Source organism: Micromys minutus (assembly GCF_963924665.1).
Source record: "Micromys minutus genome assembly, chromosome: 2".
Classification (NCBI taxonomy): domain Eukaryota; kingdom Metazoa; phylum Chordata; class Mammalia; order Rodentia; family Muridae; genus Micromys; species Micromys minutus.
In genome coordinates, this window is record NC_137971.1 from 31,742,326 (window position 1) to 31,766,658 (window position 24,333).

Below are 24,333 nucleotides of genomic sequence, written 5' to 3' on the forward strand. Positions count from 1 at the left end.
TAAAGGTCCTCTGCAGGCATACACACCACTGTGAGTTCATGAGTGCAGTGTTCCTGTCTTTTTGTGTTGACTGATAGACATTGCTCAAAGGACCTTCACTGCTCAAGTTGAGAGCTGTACTAATCTAGGGGTATAAAGATAGGAATTTAGATGGCACGTTGATACTATGGCCATTGAACAGAATTTTAGTAGAGCATTCTTGTGGTCCACAGACCCTGGTTCTTGGCCAGATTTACAGTACCAGGCACACATGTCCTCCTGTAGAATGGGTCTTAGCATGAAAAATTTACTGTGCACCTCCTAAAATCATATCTTCAACCTTAAAGAACCAACCTTAAAGTCTGGATTTTCTTCATATATCCCTTAGTTACTTTAGGTTGATCCCGTCTGTTGATGGGATAAGATTACATTTTGCAGTATACTAATTCACCTTAGAAATGTTTTTTAAATAGAAGACTTAGGCTATGACCACAGTATATAGCTCATGCAGTCACTAACTTCTTGGATAGAGAAGTGAAAATCAAGTCTTACTGTTTTGTCTGTGTAGATAAAATAATCAGCTCTACATATTTTATTAAGGTTTAAAATTTGAATGTGTGATTATTTAATGCATATGAAATGGAATGCATAGACCATTTCAAATATTCCTATTATTTTGTCTTGCATCTTTTTGAAAATTATTTAATAGCCTTATTTGTTAAAAATTGGAATATTTCTTAAAAAACTCCAGAATAATCAAAATGTAGATATTCACACTCATTTTCTGTTCAGGAATGTAAATGTTAATATTTTTTTCAACAGGCAATGCTCACTTTAATTTCCTAATTTTTTGTATTTAAGTTTCTAATTTTTATTCAAGTTGTATATGCCTTCAGCTATGTGAGTATATGCTGTGTGTGTATATGTGTGTGTGTGTGTGTGTGTGTGTGTGTGTGTGTGTGTGTGCATGTGTGTATGTGTGTGTGTGTGGGTGTGTATGTAAGTTAGAATAAGGTGTTGATAGATCCATTGGATTGGAGTTACAGAAAGTTGTGAACTCACCAATGTGGGTGCTGATAACCAAAATCCCTTTCTCTGAAAGACCACTAAATGTACTTAGCCACCGAGCAATCTCTCCAGTCCCATTATATCCATCATTTTAATTAAAGGGGCTTTAACTCATCCTCATTTGAGTGTTAGTAATAAAAGTTTTATGTTTCAGAATCTCTATAATGGTATTAGTTTTTCCTTTATGTAAAAATACAGTCAAACTACTTGTTTCTCCAGTTTAAAAATACTAATTTATACTTATAAAGTAGCATTGCTATGATTTTATGCTGAGTCAGACTTCTAAAATTATTATAATTTATGTGAGTACCACCATGTTGTTTTACTATAAAGTACTACCATAATAGCTTTGGTTAATTTGGTGTAAGCAGGAAGTGGAATTAGCATCTTGGTCTTTCTATAAGGAAAAGAAAAAGGCAATTTGAAGATTAAACTGTAAATCTTCATCACATTCAGAAAACTAAGTCATTTTAATGGAATCAGAATCAGATTACTCAGCCTTTGCTCTGTGTGAGAGAAACTATTTCAGGAAGGAAGATCCCAACACGCATGGGATGGACACAAATCAGTTATAGGCTTATAATATTCTATTTGATAAGCAATTGACTAGGTTAGATTATTAATCTATTTAATTTGGCATGTTCATTGTATGTAATAAAAAGAATCCAACTGTGAATTTGAGTGTGCTAAATAATCTTCAGGAAGTCCCCCCAAAGGACATCTGAATGTCTTAAAACTTGCAATAAGGCATATTTGTTCCAAACACACTTGATTTGCCTAGGTTTGCCCATCAGGTTGAAGAAATGCTAATTTGTTGCATTCAGCAGCTGGGTTTTGCAATATTCTTTTCCTCCTCCTAGGGGCTAATTAGCCTTCTTTGAAAATGTGGCCTATTTAGCCTGAGATTCTCATGAGTCATCCAGAGCTGGCTGTACAAAGCAGAACCCTTAGCAGGCGGGTGTGTCCAACTGCTTAATTAGCCAGAATGAAAAGGTCCTTTGTCAAACAAGCATCTGTTTGCTCATGACACACCTGACAGGCACATTAGGCAAGGATGACTAGTCGGAAATTGTGCCTCTCTCTCCAGTAAGAGTATACAACTCATTTACATGTGCACTACGGCAGTGACAAACTGCAGGGGGTTATTTAGTTTTATCAAAATAGAGTAAAGTGACTACATTTGTGATTGATAAACAAATATCACTTAACAGGCACTGAAAGACAAAACTAAGCAAATTACCCCCAGGGGTAAACAAAACCTTAGAAACTTCTGCTGGTGAATGAGAGAAAGTAGGTTATAAGCACCCAAGTGTTGTTCAGGGGTTGAAGCAACATCCTAAGGTAACAGGCTTCAGGCGCTGCCCTCCTGTGAGAGTTCTTACTTTGCACTGAAGGTGGGGAATTCCCAAGAATATTAGGGTGTGTCAGTAGGTTAAAACAGTTTGTTTAATAAACTTACTTCAGAGGTGTATACTCTCCCAGTGTGTGTTACATTGTTATTGTTCTACTTTTGAGACTTGGTCCTCAGAGTTAGTGAATGTAAAGTGCCAGAAAAGTAACTTGAGTTAGAATCCCCAACCATTCTCACTAACAGTCTCAGGCTCTTTGCTTAGAAACTGTCCTGTCCTGAGGCTGTAGCACAGTACACCCAGTGGCTTTGAGCATGGATTTGTCAAGTCAGACAGAGGTTGAATGAATTCAGATTCTTCCTTCTGCCTGCATGCTTTTAACAATGTTTTAAAATCCCACTGATATCTCAGTTTCTACAGTTGTTAGATAAGGACACCACCTGCATCATGGGCTTCTTGTGATTGTAAAGCTAGTGAATGTATGAAGGCATTAGATTGTTTTCTGGTATCAGGAAAGGAGTTTATAAATGATAATTGCAGTCACAGCCATTAGAGGCAGTTTTCAGGACGTGGCATGATGAGGTCTTTTAAGTCCAGAGCCTGCAGGGACTTTCTTCTGAGAGGAGGTGAAACTGGAGAAGAAGGAAGCAGTGTTGGTCAGAGGGTCAGGGAGCTTGCTCAGGGTTTAACTGCATTGACTGTCCCTGTAGAGGATGGTTCCCAGCACCCACATCGTGGCCCACATCTACCCAAACCTCCAGTTCCAAAGGATCCAAACCCTGTTTGGATTGAAAGGCTGGACTCCCGGGTCGGGGATCCCCCAACCTCAAAGTGTGGGTTCTCCGCACCTTCCAGGAAAGGTGACACCCCAAATCACTCACAAGAAACAGTCTTGATGCAAACTGCAAGAGGATTTTTATTCAGAGCGCGTTTGTGGCCCACAACCTGTATGCCATGTTGGAGTAGAGGGCTGCGGACCATGAGGGCAGAATTGGGACAGATTTTATATGGCTCACAACAAAGCCCGCCAATCATGACAAAGCCCGTGAATCACAAACCAATCATTTCACAGCAAAGCCTGCGAGTTACAACCAATCATTGCAAAACCTGTGACTCACAACCCAATCATTTCTCTATAGTCTCAGAGGTCTGTATTTGCGTGGTCTCCTGGGTGGGGGTGGCAATGGCAGTCAGAAGTCACTAGGGCGGGGGTTAAGGCTCCTTTAGCTTGGGGTCCTTGGAGGCTTTAGGCTATATTCTTTTATCCTTTCAGGATCTCCTTAAGAGTCAGGCATCCATTTGCTGCACAAGTAAGTATACATGCAGGGAATACACTTACACACATAAAATGTATAGTAAAATTTAAAAAGCTTGTCAAATGAATAGAAACTGGGAATAAGCAGAAAGTATTCTGGGGTTTCTCTGATTCTCAGGGGCACTAGATTGGGTTCTTAATGCCAGTTTGGATGTAGTATAAACGGAACTGGAGGAGAAATAAAAGTTTCTCTCCTACAATCCAGTTTTACATTTAAAAATGATCATTTCCCTTACTTGTTTAGTTTACTCCTGTTAAATAGTTGACATGTTTTTAACCTTTTTAAAATTGAATATATTATTTACTTACATTTCAAATGTTGTCCCCTATTCCAGTTTCCCCTCTGGAATCCCCCCATCCCATTCCCCTCACCCTGCTTCTATGAGAGTGCTTTCCCACTCACCCACGTCTGTCTGCTTGCCCTGGCACTGGGAGTCTTCACAAGACCAAGGGCCTCTGCTCCCATTGATATCCAACAAAACCATCCTCTGTTACATATGCAGCTGGAGCCATGGCCCCCTATATGTACTCTTTGGTTGGTGGTTTAGTCCCTGAGAGCTGTGGGTGGTCAGGTTGGTTGATATTGTTGCAACCCCTTCAGCTCCTTCAGTCCTTTCTCTAACTTGACACCATGCTCACAGTTTGTTGTCAGGCTCTGGGAGAGCCTCTCAGGAGACAGTTATACTACGCTCCTGTCAGCAAGCACTTCTTGGCATCCAAAATAATGTCTGAGTTTGGTGTCTGTATATGGGATGTATCCCCAGGTGGGGCAGCCTCCGTATATCCATTTTGACTCCATATTTCCTCCTGTGATATTTTGTTCCCCCTTTTAAGAAGGACTGAAGCATCCATGCTTTGGTCTTTCTCTTGAGCTTCATGTGGTCTGTGAATTATATTTTGGGTATTCTGAGTTTTTTTCTCAGTCTAAAACTTTCATCACTCTTTGTTATTCTCTTTATAATATTCATGCCCTCCTTGTTATTAAACTTAGAGATTCGAATGTATCCTGTGAAGTCCAGAGCATGAACTTCATTGTGGTAACCCTTCCTTTATGTTTTCCGTGCGTGTGATAGTGAGTAAAGGATGGGGTTGGACATCTCTAAGCCTCCAGTTACTCCCCTATAAAGTAAAGGACATCATAATTTTAATCAGTAATATAAGGTACTGGCAAATAAGCTAGTCTTGGCACAGCTACAGAAAGCTGTGTGGAAAGCAGGAAGGAGCATTAGTGCTAGAGGTTTCAGTGTGGGAACCCACACACTACTGCTGAGGCACAGGAAAGGAGAATCGCCAGCTGACCACACATGACGTCTGAATCTGTACACCAAATAAACAAGGTCTCCTGCTTGTCCTAAAGCTGGGGAGACTGAAAGCCATCCAGCAGATGCTGTCCAGTGTCTTGTCTGTTCCTTGTGCCTTCTACAAATGCAAGCCTTGCACACACATTTAGCTCCTTTGTTATAGCACAGAATGTAATCAATACTTTGTATATACGTAATAAATCAAAGGACCCAAAATATTCTTGCATTCAGTTTTGGATTGCTGTTCTTCTATTTGTTTTGGAAGAAAAAAAATTAAAAGAGATAGGGTTTCTAATTTATATATTCTTGTCCTTTAAGAAAAAGATAATTTTGAAGGGGATACCCAGTTCTGGGATTTAGCTTTGGCTTCCAACATTAAAGCATCATAGTCTTCCACCACCCTAATCAAAAGAGAATTTTGTATAGTAAATGATGTAATTCTCATTCGATCTTAGGCACCTCCATGGTTTTAGTGCTAGTTCAAATAAACATTTATTGACATTATTGTTACATTTAAAAGAGCCACAATTTGTTATATTTCACATAAAAATCTTGATTTTTTTTAGCTTCTTTTGAAAAATCACAACTGTTTTCTACACAGTGGCCTCCCACATATCCAGAGTGTCTTAAAGCTGCATGTTAGCCGGTCACTGTAGCTGACCCAGGAGCCATAGTTCTCCTCTTCCACCCATTGCTTCCTGCCTCAGCATAGCTAACATCCCTCAGTTAATGTGAAACTTGGCTTTTTACATGGATTAATTTATTCATGTGTAAATGTATTCATAAGAAGCACCCAGAAGATCCCTTTACTTCTGTTACTCAACCAGTCGCAGGTGTTACTGCTGGGCTTTGGTGCCCTTTGTGTGGCTTTAGTACTTTGATTAAGAAAGCAATAAGAAAAGTCATAGATCACTTATAGAAACACCATATAACACTGGAGAAAACTATTCAGGTCGTAATGAAAAGCACAGCCCAGCTGTTCTCTGGCTACATTGACTATGGTCTTAACCTCTCTGGGTTGCAGATTGTGTATTTGTAAGATAAGAATAAATTTGTTGTTTTTCAAGGTCCATATCTAAACTTGAACAAGATGGTGGTTGTAGAAAAAGAATTGGATTGGTCACATTGTGACAGATTTTGAGAAGAATTAATTTTCTCATCAAATCATTGAATACTTGAGAATTTTCTTTTCTTTTTTCTTTTTTCTTTTTTTTACAGAATAGAGTTTATTCAGGGTCTGGGGCGGGGAGTTCAGAGGGTGGTAGAGGCAGAAAGAGAGGAGAAGAGAAGCAGAGGCTGGCCATGGGCATGAGCACATGGAGAGAGAGGGGGAGGGGAATGGGGATGGGGAGAGAAGGGGTAAGGTGGGGGAGAGCAAGAGCAGGAGAGCAAAGAGCAGGAGGGGGGGATTTAATTTTCTTAAGGAACATAAATGTTAACCATGTTCTTTACAGGTTTAAACTGTAATGTATTACTTTTCATAGGCTACCAATTAAATAGTACTGCCTACTGTATCTACAGACCTTGAAATTTATATACCTTTATCTACAGACCAGGAAATTTACAATTATTTTTATTGAATTTGTAACTAGCATATAATATATATGTATATATACACACATATGTATATGTGTGTGTACCATATGTACACAGACACACACGTATATATTTAGAGAAGTAATTTAGAAATGATTTACTCTATATTCTTTATTGACATCCTAATAGCCTTGAAAAGTTTCTAGAAAGTATGGTTCGTCACATGGCATCTCTTTCAGATTGTGTTCTGTGATTTGATTATCAGGAATATTTGAAACTATAGTTCATTAAAGGATTGAAATACTTTGTAACAGCTGAGATCAAAGAACAGCAGCTTTCAGTGAAGTATTTATCACTGCCTATTTACCACAGGGCAAGAGGTACTAATAAGGGCCTTTAAAGTAAACATTATTAATTTTCTTATTTAAAAACCAGTGACAGTGACTAAATCCAGACACAGGCTGCAGTGACAGTGCACTGGTGTGAGTGGTGTTATTATGTGGAAAGCCTTAGTATCGGATTTAAGAACGGCAATGAAGCTTATCGTGCAAGGCCAACACTTTCCTGTTCTCGTGTATTCCAGAGACCATCATGCAGACTTCAGAGACGGGTTCAGACACAGGTTCGACAGTGACTCTGCAGACATCTGTGGCTAGCCAAGCAGCAGTGCCTACACAGGTGGTACAGCAAGTGCCGGTCCAGCAGCAGGTAAGGACCTGCTGGTTGTTATGGTGACTAACAGAGCTTCCTTCAAGGATTACTAGGAATTTACTGTCTTGCATCCCGAAGAACTGAGACAGTGCTCCAGTTCACTTCTTGAGTTAGGTCAGCAAATGTTTCTTGGCTATATCCCTGGTGTACTAGGTCCTCTTCTTGCTGGGGCTATAGAGCTAAATTACAGACCATGTTCCTCTCCTAAGCACTTGTCCACCTTAGGTTTACTCCTCTCTTTGCACTGCTTACTAGAACTTCTGAGTCCTTTTATATTGAAATTTCACCAATAATATTTTTTACTCATGTTGAGTTTTCCTTAATAATGAACAGCATGATGTGATTTATTTTTAAGGACTTTGCCTTTGTGGTGTTTTAGAAATCGCCTTGGCACTAGTTAGCTGATAAGTATTATTTAATGAAAATAAAATAGTCTTAAAAGTCTGTATATCTGACTCATTCCATTTAATGGATTGCAGAAGCATTCATCACCAGATGTTTAGTACAGCTCTTATTCATGCTCAGGAAATCTGGCTTGTTTTGGAAAGCTACTGACAAGAAATACATGACAGTTAATGGTTCTGTGTGTGGATCGTGAGTTATTTGTTCCAAACAGTGGCGAGGACTCGCATATTTCAAAATACTAGTTATCTTTATCTTTTCCCTTCTTCCATCCTTTCCTCCTTCCTTCATGTCTTTTTTCCTATTTTTCTTCCTTCCGTCCCTTTTCTTCCCCACCCTCTCAGTCTTCATTAGTACTAAAAAGGAAATTCTACAAATAGTGTCTTAAAAGCCACTGGGATTACTGACATTTTTACCAACTTCACAATTTAACACTTTTCAAAAAGGTAGAGCTTGCGTCAAAGAATAACTAAAGATCAATTGAGACATTGTTCTGCATTTTTAACATGAGAAAGTTAACACCAATCTGTCAATATTAAGCACGTGCTGAATAGGTAAGATTTCTGGTTCAGGATCTAATTTTGATCCCACCAGTGTAAAAAGGTGACACTTTGAGTATAAATGTGCCAGAGGTCCCTAGTTCCAGGGCACAGCTTCTCGAGATGGAAGCAGTCCTGCATTATGCACCTCACCTGCCCCGGTCTGTACTTCCTTCTACCATTCCTTTCTCTGTTTGGTCTTTCAGAGACAGTTTTTTTTCTTGTATTAAATTTATATACTATCTAGTGCTTACTATACCTTATGTAGAGTGTACATTATAATGGAAAGAGCCAAACGACTGTGAATTTGTTAGCAAAATCAGTGTATTGGAGCTTAGCTTTTTCCATGTGCTGTCTCTCAGAGGGGACTGTTTGTCTCTTTTAATTCATTATTTTTATGTGTACTTGGATGAATTTAAAAAGAGCTTATTCTTATCACTTTGCTATGCCTTTTTTGTTTGTTTTGCTTTTAGTTTTTAACATTCTTTGGGTCTGCAGTGTATGATTTCTCTCTCTTTCATGTACATACAAACACACACATACTCTTCCCAATCTTTTTGGTACCAATAATTTTTTATTATTCTTATATACTATTTAGTATATATTTTCCTTGTTTTTTTCATTCTGATAGTAGAATTCATAGCCTTATGTTTGCTCAGCCATTACTTTACTATTGATCTGTATTTGCAGCTTTCTTATATATTAACTTGAACTGTGGGAGTCTCTGATATGCGGAACAACTATTTCAGGGGTGCTGCTTGGTATTTGCAGTTTACCACGGTAGGTAGGGCAGGTCCAGTGCTAATACTGTCATGTGGACATGCTGCGGACATCTGGAGTACAGTAATCAAAGATTTAGTTAATATATTTATGTTGTGTGATCGCTGTGTTCTAAAAACATAAAAACAGTCTGGAAAGACAGCTCAGCAGTTAAGAGCTCATACTTTTTTGTTTTGTTTTACTTTTCTTTTTGGTGTTTTGGTGGGTTGGTTGTTTTTTGTTTTTTTGTGAGTTTTGTTTTGGAAGATCCAAGTTCAGTTCCTATTACCTACACAGAATACCTCTCTACCAACTTTAAGCCTGTCTCCTGAGGGATCAAGTATTCTCCTTCCGAGGGCACTAAACAATTTTGTGTGCCTACAGACCCTCACTTACAACTAATTAAAAATAAAAGAAATCTTTAAAGGTTCCAGAGAAATACTTTTCTGACTTCTGATCTTCTGTATGGGAACTGTGAGATGTTTTTCTTTCTTAAAATTTACAGAACGAATAGAATCTTGATTTCCTGACACTTTGTGGTAATCTGCCTGAGGTAGGCAGATTTTCACACATTGTGCTGGAACCTGGGTAGGCCTTTCTCACCTCAACTCTTTGGTTCCTTGGCTCTGGAAATCGAAGCGTTTATAAATGACTATCTTCTTCTGTTTCTTCTTTTTGTTCTTGTACATCTTCTTGTTTGACTTCTTTTAACTTGATATTAACATCTAATGTCATGTTTATTGAAAATTATTTATGTTTACTCATATAATATCATTTTGTGGTTCTTGTTTCTTCTTTTTATGAAGGTGCTAATTTTTCTAGGTTGGTGGCTTTTCTTTTCAGTTTATTTCAAGATAATCTGTTCTAAAGTAGTGTGTAGTGATGTACACCTATAATCAGAACTGGGTTGACTGAGGCAGGAGGACCAGAAGTTTGAAGCTAGCCTGCATTATAAAGAATAGCCTATTTCTAAAAACCAAATTAATAATTAAAGTTTAGAAGACATCATAATATTTTTGCTTTTTAAAATATTTTTGATGTTAAATAAACTTTCATAATTTCCCCTTCCCCCTTTCTCTCCAAACCCTACCATATGTTCCTTCTTGATATTTTTCTAGTCATGACCTTTTTTTATACATTGTTGATTTTGTGTGTGTGTGTGTGTGTGTGTGTGTGTGTGTATGTATATGTATATATAGTCTGTAGTATGTATCTAACCCTCATAAGATGGAAGCAGGTTTGTAGTATGTATCTGATCCTCTTGAGTTGGAAACAGCTCTGTAGTATATATCTGACTGTCATAAGAACATATATATATATATATATATATATATATATATATATATATATATATATATATATATAAAACTTGTATATATGTTTTCATTGTGGAGTTTCATTTTTTCAAGGAGTAAGCAGTTGTTGAGCTCTTCCCTGAGAAGAGTATTTCTTCTGTTCTCAGTATTTCTTTGTTGTCTATAATTATTTCTGTATAGGTGAGACCCTTTAGTCTTTACCCACTTTGTCATATCTACAGTTGTCCTTGCTCCTCCAACATCCATATGATTTCACTGTCCTTGGGAAGTTGGTTAGTCATGACTTCCCTATGATTAGACCTTAAATTCAGTTAGAGAGATGTTGGTTACTGACCAGGAATCTGTACCACTATTGCACCTTTGGGTTATCATGTCATGGTGGTGGTTGTTATATTTTATAGACATCATAGCTGGGGAAGGCTTAGTTTCCTTCTTTCTTTGGAAGCTTACATGCCATCTACTGTTAACATGGAAGCTAGAATTTAGTGATACACCTTTTAGTTCATATCCAGTTTGGCAGGCCTCTTGGACCTATGTCTGAAGTGCTTGGTATCTTCATCAATAGGGACTTATCTCTTCCTCTAGGGGTACAACCAAAACCAAAATCAATACTATCTGTAGCCTGTAGGGTTTATTGAGTCTCTTGTATAACTCCCAACAATTCAAAATAAGATTTTTAAGGTTTGGTGTTTGAGTTTTTGTTTGATGGTCTTTGGCTCTTATAGGGAACATTGTCAGCCAAGCTGAGGAAAAAAAAACACATTTAAATTTTACATGTCTGTTTATATGCAGACTTGTATAGGGTTTTTTATTTTGTAAACTGTAGTATAATTTCTTATAACTGTTCAGAAATCTTTACTGTCATTTTACCCTTCTCCCTGTTTCTTCTATATTTTCTTACCTATGTAGACACTCCCAGTCCCCCCATTTCCCTGATCTAATCAGTCCCTTGCTATTCTTCTCTCTAATGTCTCCCCACTCCATTACCCAGGCAGTGGTCCCCTTTTGCTTTGCTAGTTTTTGCAGTTGTTCCAGGATATATACTCATATCTAATGAATGATTTGGAGCTGGAAACTCTTGATAATAGAGAACATGCAACATTTGTCCTTTTGGGTCTGGAATACCTTACTTGATATGATCCTTTCTTGTTCTATCTATTTACCTCCAAAGTTCATCATTTTGTTTTTCTTTATAGCTCAGTAGTATACAATAGTATAAATGTTCCATGTTTTTATTACCCATTTTCTAATAGAAGGACATTTAATTTGCTTCTGTCTTCTACCTATTGTTAACAAAGTATCAATGACCATGGCTGAACAGGTGTCTTTGGATTAGGATGTTGAGTACATTGGTGTATGCCAAGGAGTGGTAGAGGTGAGCCCCATGATAGTTTTACTTTTTAGATTTTTATATTCTCCACACTCATTCCCACAGTGACTGCAGCAGTTTGCAGTCCCATCAACAGTGTGTGAGTATTCAGTGTCCCCTCCAACATTGTTGTCAGTTGTTTTGTTGATCTTTGTTATTCTGACTGGGGTATAATGAAATCTCAAAGTTGTTTTTTGTTTTTCCTTAATGGCGAGGGATGACGAACACTTTTGGAGATTTTCCTTAGCTATTTTCAGGACCTAGGCATGAACATTTTTTGAATGAGACATTTTAAAAAAATATATTATTGAGTTCTTTATATATTCTAGATATTAACCCTCTGATATGTATCGGTAGCAAATATTCTGTTCCATTTTGTGCACTTCCTTTTTATCCAGTTGTTTCTTTTGCTGTGCAGAAGCTTTTTAGTTTTATGAAGTCCCCCTTGTCAATTGTTGCACTTATGTTTTCTACAAATGAAGTCCCAGTTAGAAAGCTCTGCCCTGTATCTGTGTCATGCTGACTGATGCAGGCACTTTCATCCGGTAGTCTCACTGCTTCATGCTTGTCATCCATTTGGGGTTAGTTGTGGTGATAGACGTGGCTCTACTTTTGTTGTTTGGCATTCCAGTTTTCTTAGTCCCATTTATGAGAGATTTTGTTGTTGTTCTTAATGTTTATTTGTTTGTTTTATTCAGCCTTTTTTGGGCATCTTTGTCTAATACAAAGTAGATGAAGTCACATGTACTTATTTGGGTCTTAGATTTTGTTCCATTGGTCTAGGTATCAGTTTTTGTGCCACTACTATATTGTTTTTATCTTAAGATAAAGGCAATATATCTTAACTGAGTGTGGGACCTGAGCTAATCTACCAGGTTAGGGCGGCCATGTAGATAGCAGGCATCAGGAAGACTCACCAGTCTAGACCCTTGGGAAGGTTGTCAGAATGGTTGGATATGGAATAGAAGAGATCTAACGGTGGCAGGTAGCACAGTTCTGGACTAGATCCTGAATGAGGATGTGGAAGATCTGTCTTGGGAGAGAGGTTTAATTTGGTGAAGCTTTAGTGCAATTTGTTTCCTGTTTTGTTTTTGTCTATGCTATTCATGTTGAAAAATGTGTTCAAATTGGGGACCCCAATGAAGGAGCTAGAGAAGGACTGAAGGAGCTGAAATGGGCAGCAACCTCATGGGAAGAACAACATTATCAACCAACCAAACTTTCCACAACTCACATGGACTAGAACACCAACCACTGAGCACACATGGAGAGACCCATGGCTCCAGGTGCACATGTAGCAGAGGACGGCATTGTCTGGCAACAATGGGAGGAGAGGCCTTCAGTCCTGTGAAGGTGCAATTTTCCCAGTATAGGGGAATGCCAGGGCACTGATAGGGAGAGGGTGCATTTTCATTGAAACAAGTGGAGGGGGAGGGGGAGGGGAGTGGGGGAAGTGATAACATTTGAAATGTAAATACAGAGAATAGCCAATAAAATAATTAAAAAAAATATTGTGTTCAAATTTAGGACTGGTTCTTTCTCTCAGCCCAAGCTCCCAGAAATAAGACTCAGACTCAAAATATATTTACAAATATCTTAGCCATATAGCTAGGCTTTTTTCTCTTTGGGTTATGCCTTAAATTATCCCTTTTATTTTAACCTAGATTCTGCCATGTGGCTAATTAGTTGCATTAATATACCATCTCTGTTCCCCTCACATATTCCTTGTTAATCTCAATTTCCCTCTCCCCCTTTCTCTTCCTTCTGGCTGCCAGATATCCTGCCCTGTTCCCTCTTCTGCCCAGCCATTGGTTCTACATAAATTAATCATTTTTATGTGTTGAAATCTTTTGTACCTTTCTAGTTATCTTGAAGTGTTAACTTAGCTTGTTAATGAAAATTGCTCCCTGAGTGGGGAAGAGAAGCTCAGGACATTTCTCCTGCCTGCCTGTGTTGCTCTACCCTCCCTCTGTGCCTGTCTTAGGCTCTACTGACTAATATTCCATTTTGTTCTTTCACAAGACTACTTTTTAATCAGTGAGTGGGAACATGTTTTGTTTGTCTGAGCACTCCTCATTTTACTTAGCCGTTGTTCTTGTTGATAATAGCCATTCTAAGTGAGGGGACGTAACATCTTACTCTGGTTCTGACTCTGTTCAATTCAGGGGGTAATTAATGATATCCTTTTAAAACTTACTTGTTGGCCATTTATATCTTTCCTTTTGAGAAATAGCTATTCTAATCTTTGGTCTATTTTAATTGTAGTATTTATGGATTGGATTTTTAAAAGAGTTTTTAGTATTTTTTATATTCTGGATATTGATTCCTTGTTGGACATATATTAATAAATAATTACTAACATTTTAAAAAATGTGTTCAAATGTAGATAACTTTTGGGTGTCTATCACAATTTAAAATGTGTGGAGCCAGGTGTAATCCCACCTCAGTGAACTGAATGGAAAGATTGTCGTTTGGTCGAAGCTCGTCTTGGCCACCTAGAGTTGCAGACTAGCATAGGCTTTTTTATCAAATCCTGTCTGAAAGAACAAAACAACAACAACAACAAACAAACAAACAAACAAACAAACAAACAAACAAAAACCACTACACATAAGACCAAATCAAATACACATAAGAGCAAACCAAATAAAATATAGGTATAGGAATCTGGTCTGAACCCATTAGTGGGTCTTGTTGCATTTAACCGGGGATTATCTGTCTGATTTATACTTTAGAATCATACTGTATTTAATAACTTTGCCTTTCCTTTTTGGCTAGTTGTTTGTCTACCAAAACTTTGTTCAGCCTCCTATGTAGGGTTTAAATGCTTGGGACTAAGTTGGTTAGAGGCCAGCCTGTAGTACAGAACAAATTTAAGACTGAACTGTAGGACACAGCAAAATTCTGTCACATCTGTCCACTCAAAAGGAGACTGCTATCAGAATTAGAAACTCGGCATCACCAAACATAAATAGCTGATTACACACACATGCACACACACTCACACTTCATTCTTGTCCACAGAAAAACAGAGCCTCTTGTACACCTGGACTATTCTTTTAGATCTCCTGAGCTGTCCTGTAGACTCCTGTCAGAAGGCATATTTTCAGTTTCTCAGATGCTTTCCTCTGGGGTTTTCTAGACTGCTGATACCTTCTTTTGCTTGTGTTGAACATAGAAGGTGAGAATTCTCATTTTCTTTTTGTCAACACTGTTTTATTTCTCATACTTGGCTAGTGTTAGATTTGCTTGCAAACACTTGTGATATCGTCCTAGTGGGCCTACTTGAAAAGGTTTTTTCTCTTTTGTCCTTTACTTGGTTTTTTCTTTGTTTCTATTCTTCTTTTCTTACTACGTACAAGAAGAGTTTCTTGTTTGAAGTTCCCTTGATTGAATGTCTGATACAACCATGTATAACTGATAATCATAGTGTGGTAATGATTTCCTATTGCTCTAACATACCTGTAATGTTTGAAATCTTAATTAGAATGCTGTTGAATGCTTTTAGCTTTTATTCGTGACACTGGTAGAAAATGATGGATACTGAAATCAAGTATGGATATTAACGGTAGTTAATTCTGTTGATTCAGCTTTTTAGTATAATTTGAGTAGAAATGATAGTTTTTTATAATACCCATCTTGTCTTTATAAAAATGCTAGTTTAGATGGCTAGATATCTGCAGAATTATGACTACACATGGACTCTTAGTCCTACATTATTTCTGTGCTATTTGCCACTGTACTTTGGAAGATTTGTTTAAGAATTCTTTCATAGCTTATTCTTCACAGCAGTTATTTTATTCCTGCCTCTAGGAGATGACAGTCCTAGGCCTAACAGAATTAACTTCTAGGAAAGGGACCCTACTACCCTACTAGTTTTTAGCCCGATCAGGTTCTTTTAATGGTAGATTTGTGACGCAGGACAGAATTTCAGCACTTATTTTACTCCTAGATCTATTGATATTGCTGATGGATCTTAAGCCCAAGAACCTCAAGCCCCTCCCCTTTCAAGTTTCCCAGCAACCTTTACAGCTAGCTGTTGTTCTCTAACATGCTTCCATTTCTTTGGAGAAAGACACATATGTATTTTTTCTCCTCTAATGAGCAAGCATACAGATCAGCAAGCATACGATATTAGCAAACAATACATATAATAATTTTTGTGTTCTACCTTCTATAGAGGAGTTCTGGGGTTGAGAGACTTCAGGTGAGTTTAAGAAGCAACCATATACATATGCGCATATACTGGCTGTGCTAGACCATCTATTCTAATGTGCCTATTGATGAGGTGTGTCATGTAAAAGGCAAATAGAGGAGGGTTAGTCACACTAGGGAAGTGAACAAATAATGGGATCCAGTGACCCTCTCTTCATATTTAGGGCATTTAAACTACCATTAGGTTTAAATAAAGAAATTATTAGGACAAGGGTGCAAGAATTTACATAATTAATCAGCCCTGTAGTTGTAGCTGACTTTACTCTATAAAGTAATCTGAATCACTCCATTTACTTGAGGGCATTTATCTGGTTACTATAATGGGATCAGCTCCAACAGTAGGTACACTCTCGTAGATATTATACAAAATGAGGAAGGACTTTTATTCAAGAGGACATGCAGACAGAGACTTAAAGTGAAGGTAGACATGGCAGGCTTTCATCCGGCCTTTAGCAATCTCAAGAACTCAAGTAAGGAACCAATGCCTTTTAAACAAAAAGATAGTTCTAAGAAACTATTTTATTGGCTCTTACCAAGGACATTTTCCCAGAGGGAATGATTTTTAAGCCAATATTTGCCAAGATTTTAGGTAGAATAGAAGAAAAAGTTTCTGTTGTTATTTGTTTTGTTTTTTATAAAAGAAAATGTAGGCAGGAATTTTATAAGACTGGGTACAATTGGGATTAAAAGAAGGAGGAGAAAGGGAGTTAAGAGAGGGCTTAGAAGGTGTTAAAGTCCATCCTTATTGGACCATCAATGAGCCACTAGCCAGAGGCACTGAGCTATTATTTATGTTTTTAAAGACCTTTAGCATTGTTGGATCTTGTCTTTTATCATTCATAATTAGTTGACATATAAGCAGCATTCCTTCAGGAGTAAGAGTCAAAGGCCACCTTTCTCTGCTATTAGTAGATCTAATCCTTGCCAATTTTGTAGCACTGCAGAAGCCAGTTAGTCTTTTTGGTCGTATAGGGTGATCTGAGCCAATGTTGAAGGTCCTAGATGAACTGAGAAAAACTGTAGTAGATAGTTAGGGTGGTACTGGACACACTGGTCCCGTGGTGACACCAGCAGCTATACCTAGCACTGCATGAAGGGGCAGACCCTGAACTATCTGTCTGTCATATTGTGCTTCTATAAACTCTGTGTTGGTAAAGGCAAAGGTTCTTCTGGGTACCACCCCAAATTTTTGGAAAAGGAACACCAAAGCACAGGTCTCAAACCATCCACTGGATAGGCAGTGATAAACTTGCTATAAAAGATTGAAGCATTGTGAATGTTCAGACATGGCTGTGTTGTGATCAGAGTCATAGTGTTCATTGCAATCTGATGAATCCAGTGTGCTCATGAAGTGTGTCACTGAGAAGTTAGAACATTTTGTGATGCCTAAGGAAAAAAATGTAGGAGAAATAAAGGTTGGTAGTGATATTTGTCCTTGATCAGTTAATGAGTGGTAAAGAGAATCTAAGGTCACAAATGGTAGTCATGAGTTTGATCCAGGAGGGACACAACTGGCAGTCTCCAAAGCAGCCAGGGACAGTAAGTGATGTGTGAAAGTTAAGGTCTGAAACAAAAGATGAAGTGACTCAAGAGCTAAGAAGGTAAGCCTTGTGACAGTTTTTGATATTTAAAAATCATTATGTTTAATTGTTACACACCAAGAAAACTTTGACTATTTTCATGTAATGTTTTTTTTTTACATGTAGTTTATGCTCATTGTAACTAGTAGGATTTCAATGCATACTATTTTACCTTTAAAAAAAATCAAGTACTGACAAAAATATATTCACATAGTTTTATGCCAAAATGCTTTTAAAAATCTATATATGTATCTCTATTTTTAAAAAATAAAGTTGTAAAAAAAAAAGAATAAAATCCATCTTCTGTACCATTAAAAAAAAAAAAAAGATGGAGCAACTATCTATGATGACAAAGAGGTTGGACCAGTGTTGTCCAGGATGGGACACATTAGGGAGGTAAGAACCTCAGATCATATCTTTTCTGTAACTAGATGTATTTTTATGTTGATCATGCTCAAGGAATGATTGTAATAAATATGGCAATAAACTTAACAGTTGACTTCTGTGTCCCATCTGGAGTGACATGGGTCTTTAATTCAGAGATAAAAATCTCCCATTCCAGGTCAAAGTTAGATTCCCCTCCTGTATATGCCTCTTGTATTCAGTGAAAACAGTGACAATAAGTTCTAGCTTGGCTGTGAAGCAAGCAAGCAAAATGGCCAAATATGAAAGAGGGTGATGTGGGTGTTATAGGGATACATGTCTTTTACTTGAAAACTTCCATTCAGCAGTCTCCAGTTTCTACCACTTGAGGGATCTGGGTGGATTGCTGAGTATAAGTGTCTTGAACCCCAAATTTCTATACATGGAATCTGCTATCAACAGGAACAAGCAGCAGGAAGTAAAAAAAAAAGAAAAGGTAGGTCCTAACATAGTAGGCTGGCACCTGAGTCTCAGGAGATTTATGAGATCGATTTCTTCACTGGAGGCAACTAGTTTATCCTGGTATCTCCTGAAGTCTGAGGGAGTAAGGTTCTGTTGGGGTTGAAATGTAGAAAGGAGGGTTATCTTGAGATAATTGTATAAAGATGGGAAAGATGAATCCAGAGTATTAAGATTAGCTGGTGTTGGGACAGTAAAGCACCCTGAAGGTACCTGCCCATTTATCTTATTGAAGGGAGGTTGGAACTCCGAAATGGGGGATGATCTCCCTGAGAAGGAGAACAGAGACTCTTTGACTACCCGGATCAAAATGTATTTGAAATGTCTAATAGTGGGCGTGTGGTCCAAGTTGAGCTGCTAGTCTGACCCAGGGAGGGATCCTCTAGCATTAGAGAAGGAAAATGGGAGATGGGATGGGAAATTTGACAGATTTAAAAAGAAGCAGTGATAGTTTTTATAAAAGATCCCCAGGGGTGGGCTGTAAACAGGTTTAGTAAAATGAGACAAAGCCTGGCTACTAGAGTATGGAAACTGGTACTGACAGGATAAGAGCGTGTTGAGTGTCTGGGGATGGTAGTACAACTGGGAGTTGTAAAGGAAAGATGTTTTGTGGCACATGAGAAGAACCCAGTCTTCTGAGATCCAAGGCTCCATCTGCCTTGTTGGCTTGGTTATTTCCCTTGCAGATAATTGTCTGCTTGATGTGATCAGCAGAGGACAGATCCTATGATGATGGTTAAAGAGAGGCCTTTAGCTTGGCCGTAGTTTGGGCTGAGTTAGTTACTAACCTTCCCTTTGTTGTTAGTTTTTAGTATGTGCTCCGTCTAGATGGATGCTTGTGACAGGAGAATGTGGAAGGCGTATTTGGAGTCTGGATTAAGGTTAAGGATTTGTTACTAAGGAATTGTCCCTTTGCTAGTTGAAAGGCATGGGTAAGAGACACTAGTTTGTCCTGTTGGTTTGTGGTTCAGGCTGGAAGGGCCTGTACATTAACTACCTTGGTGGTTGAAGTGATAGCATATCTCACTTTTCAGACTGTCTCATGTAGGAAGAACCTGCCATCTCTGTCCCACAGGAAGGTGGCTGAGGTAGTATTCCCTCATGTATGAGTGTGAGAGGAATTACTAACTCTTCTGGGATCTCAATGCAACAGTGCGATGGGGTGTGTCCTAGGGGAGGAGTTTTGAAATGTTGAGAGGTAAGTGTTGTGTCTTCTATCAATGCTACCTGAAGAGAGAAAATGAGAACACCTTGGATATAAACAATTGTTTGAGCAAGTAATGTGTCAAATAAAAAGTGGGAATCTTGAATATTCTACCTCCAATCTAAATACAAATCCTAGGAATGAACAGCAGTGTATCTAGAACATTTTACAATCCTAGGAATGAGCAGCAGTGTATCTAGAACATTTTACAAACAGGGAAAATAAAGTAAAATTCATAACAAAATGTTAGTCCAAAGCAAGTGGAGAAATGATACCTAAGGCACTTTCTGTAACTTATCTAAAGTTAGAAGACTCCTGGGGTATTTGTGCACTGACTCATATCAGTCACTACCAGAGGGATATTTATAGACGTGCATAATATTCTGAGTTTGAATTGGAGTGCTTCGGAGCTAATAGGCACTGTCTTAAGAGGCTGGACTGAAATTGTACATTGGGTAGAGGAGCATGTATAAACAACATTTACTATGTACATTTATCATAAGAGCGACTGCCCTCAGTCATATCTACCATGGCTAAAAACCTCAGTGATGCCTCTTTACAATCTTTTCTTTGATAAAATATCTGAAGCTTTAAAGCTGTAAACGGAATATGATCTTAGTATATTATTATTATTATTATTCTTTTTGGTATAATATTATAGTTCTCTTGTTTGCGGATCGGTTTATCTTGTAGTCTTCTGAGAAGAGAGCACCAACAATCTGCTGTCATGATGATGCCTCCTCCACAGCCTCTGTCTTCTACTAACTCAAGTTACTTTAGGCTTCTTCAGCTAAACTATTTCTGTTTACGTACAAATTTATGTTACTACTTCTTGGATGTTCTCCAACTCCTCTTCATCTTTGTTAACTTAATAGTCTATCTTCTTTAACTACTTTGTCATGATTATACATTTATTAAAGAGATGTGTTACATAATTTAAATTTCTGACCATAAGTAAAACTTCATACTTGGTTAATAATTTATTATCACTTCACTGAATTGAAATTTAAGTGATTTGAGAATCTATATAAATCACCAGAATTATCCTAAAAGACATAGCATATCTTTATCAATTACTTAGGTTATTAAAATGTATCTCAAAACTGTATAAGTAGAAACACTGATTTAATCCTAAGTACTTTGTTCTCATATAAATAAAGTATTAAAATTAAACAGTAAGAATTGGATATGCTGTTAATGAAATTGAATTAGCTATATTATTTTACAAGTATCTAAATTTATTTGCTTTATTTTATTAAGTCTATTAGCTCTGTGTGTGTGTGTGTGTGTGTGTGTGTGTGTGTGTGTGTGTGTGTGTGTGTGTTGGGGAGAGAGGTTGCTGCTGTTAAAAACAGAACTATGGAACATAAATTATTCCAACATTTACATTTACTTGGAATAATTTATGTGTTTGAGTCTTGTGTAAATTTATTGGTCATTGTAATCATTATAGTCAGTTACTGTAGAATTGTTAAGTTTGAGGTGAAGCATCTTGCTTCTTTCTGTTATTTCTTGTGTTTCTGCACTCGAACTTAGCCATGTGGGCCCAGGTAGTTGGCTAGAAGCTTTATTAATTTCTTGTGTTCTTTCAGTGGATTCAGGCTGGATTAGATCTTTACAAGATGGAAGTGAATTTTCTCATGACTGAAGTTCAGTTTGAACTCAACATTTATACCTACTCAGTGTTTGTAAGCACCAAAGCTGATACACAGCTCCGCTTAGAAGGACGAAAACTATAGTATTAGAAAACCTAGTGATGGAATTATAGCAGTTAACAATTGGAAACAACCATTACCATATAATACAGTCGCATTAAAAGAAGAGGGAGTAAAGATACTGAGTAGAGATACAAAAATCACTGATAAATGCTGGATAATATACTAGAAGAAAAGGGAGCAAATAGAGAAGGGAAATATAAAATAGGGCATGAAAAAGAAGCAGAAGAGATCCAGCTAAGAATAAAGTAAACAAGAAAACAAGATTTCCTTTTTTTTTTTAAGAGGTTTAGGTATTTTTATTTTATGTGTGTATTTGTTTTGCTTGCGACTTTGTCTGTGTACCTCATACATGCCCTGTTCCCAGAAAGGCCTGAGCAGGGGTGCTAGATCTCCAGAATTAGAGTCACAGACAGTTTACAGCCAATGTGGAGATACTTGGAACCAAACCTAAGTCCCCTGAGGGGGCAACAAATGTTCCTAACCTTTAAGTTATGTCTCTACCCCAAAGAATCATTTATTAGGTTTGTTGTTTTGTTTCATAAGAGTAGAATAGTAAAGAGAAGTGACACCATAGACAAAACTAATGTAATATAAGAAAAAGGAGAATTTTACCATATGAACCGCATCCTGTCTGTACTGTCAACAGCGACGGGAGGATCTCTATAAGTTCAAGGCGAACCTCCTCTCCACAGTGGGTTCTGAGCTACCCAGTTCTAAAATGCAAGACTATCCAGGATACCAACCCCCTTTAAAAAAAAAAAACCTAAAAACAAAACAAAACAAAAAACTTAAAATACTATGATCCAGCTGATGTAGCCAAAGTTCATGATCCTCGTGACATAAATCTGAAAGACAAAGAAATCAAACTCTATTAGAGAGTGTTAAATATCATAAGCAAATATTTAAACTGATCAGGTATAGTAGGTATGGTAAACCCAGTACTTAGGGAAAAATAAAAGCTGTAACTCCAAGAACAGGGGAAAAATAAAGTTAAGCTTTAGAGGAGAAGGAGGCTGCAGGCTCCCAGTGCTGCGGCTGCTCTGAAGGTGAAGACCTACCTGCCTGCGCACGTGCTCTTGAGTGGGGAATCTGGGCTCCTGTGCTGTCTGGCCTGCTCTTTCCACTCACTCACCAGCAGTAGGGTGAGCTGGCTGTTATTAATCTCATGCCCTGCTCATCAGCAGGAGGTAAGAAGTGGGGTGAACTGCTCAAGGGCTGTCCCCATGTCTTGTGCTTCCATGCATCTAGTCTTGAGACAGGGGGAGGGGGGCAGGAGGGAAACGCTCCAGCCTACAGCAGATAGTAGGAACATCTCACTATTTATATGTGTGGTGGTGGTTTGAGTTCAGGTCCTAGTAATTTTGAGGCCAACAAAAACATTTGCCTATGGAGACATGCCTTCCTCCCTCCATTAGTTTCTTAAAACACTGACTTGAGCCACTCGTTAGTTCAGGGCTGAACTGATATAATAATTCCGTAATATAATCATGAAAGCATGTGATAATTTCTACCATTACTTACTTGTTGGCCGTAGAAGTGCTTTTGAAATTTAATTAATTTGACATTGAAGCCAAACCTCCATGTGCTCATTGGACAATTGCTTGGGATCCTTTGGGGTAAGCAGTTCAACAGCAATGAGGTGGGAGAGGAGGTGTCCCCAGTCATTTGTGGTCTCAGTCCTGGGTCCAGTTTGCATTTTATAATCTAAAACCACCAAGTGGGTTGAACGAGCAGGTGAGGTTTTACGGGATACATGGCAGTAGGTTGTTAAGGGCAACGGCTCATTGTTTCAGGAATTTCTCCAGGTCAATCTGGTAGAGGGAGCAAGTGAAAAAGTTCACTTGCTTGGCAAATAGGCAATATAAACAATGCTTTAGGTAAATTACTAATCAAATCAATAAATCAATATTTAATAACTGGTCTATAATTGGTCTTTCCAGCTTCCTCTACTTCATACCTACTATAGATAGCACTTAAAACATCTGGTTGTTGTGTCTTAACAGATTTCTTAAATGAGTTATGTATAAATGTAATTGGTTATATATAGTCCAGCCAGAAATTAGTCATTAACAATTTGTGAGTATCTCTTTGGTTATTTTTTCTTTGCTTCAGAACGTGTAAAAAGCAGTTCAGCCAAGTTTTGCAGTGATGTATCTTTTCATAATAATTCCTTGGAAGTAGTCTAATAGAATTTTAATTTCTACTGTGTATTTGTATCGATTAATGGAGCTACTAAATGGCTACAGAGTAAAAAGAAATAAAATTGCTTTATGGGTATGATCCAAATGTTTTCCTATGTTTAGAAGCAAATCTACCCAAATTCTGGTATGTAGGAAGTTAGACCTATGTATTGAGGGAATTGATTAGTTCATGAAGGGAGAACACTCATGGAGGCCATCAGTGTCCCTCAGAAGAGGGAATAACTCCTTATCTTTTCCATCTCCTGGGGACACAGCATGGAGTTACAATATATGAGCCAGAAATTGAGTTCTTAACAGTAACCAATTTTCCTTATATTGGACCTCCCAAATTCTAGAGCTCTGTGCAGTAAATTTCAGTTGTTTTTTAAGACACTCAATTTATATATACTTTACCCCAAACGGACTAAGACAGAAATAGCATGTGAACTAAATTTTTTCTTTGTTACTATTGTCTTTTCTGCACGCACACACACACACACACACACACACACACACACACGTATGTATGTATGTATGTATGTATGTATGTATGTATAGTGCTCTGATATACCATCTGCCTGGGTGATTTCTTTTTCAGGAACTCTTAAAGCTATTTGTTGTGTTTCAGTATGTGCCTGCTATGCCTGCTTTCTCTCCTTTCCCAAATCCATGCTCAGAATTAAACTTTATACCAGTACCTGCGGTTGGTAGTAATAAAGCAGTAGAATTTGTTCCTTCATTCATCGAGATTACTCACACATACAAAACTGCCTTTCTCTTCGTTTCAGATCTAATATAGGTTTTGAAGGAAAGATGCTTATATTAAGATGCAAGTGAGGGACAAGGTGTAGAGGTTAATTTGCTGTGCCACCCTCATTTATAAAGCTGTTTTTTATAATGGGAAAAACAT

The 24,333-nt window shown here is 37.8% G+C and overlaps 1 protein-coding gene across 3 annotated transcripts in view; it reads left to right on the forward strand.

Moving 5' to 3' along the window:
- Nucleotides 1–7,131: 7,131 nt before the first annotated feature.
- Nucleotides 7,132–24,333, forward strand: part of RFX3 (regulatory factor X3) — a gene marked incomplete at both ends in the record, with an annotated part of 132,046 nt that continues 114,844 nt past the window's right edge. For 2 of the 3 annotated variants that reach the window (XM_080911321.1, XM_080911322.1), the window contains one exon: nt 7,140–7,256. In XM_080911321.1, coding sequence (XP_080767447.1) covers nt 7,140–7,256 — 117 coding nt within the window. Of the gene's footprint in view, nt 7,257–24,333 lie in introns of all 3 variants that reach the window. The other variant, XM_080911323.1, reaches the window with a different exon arrangement.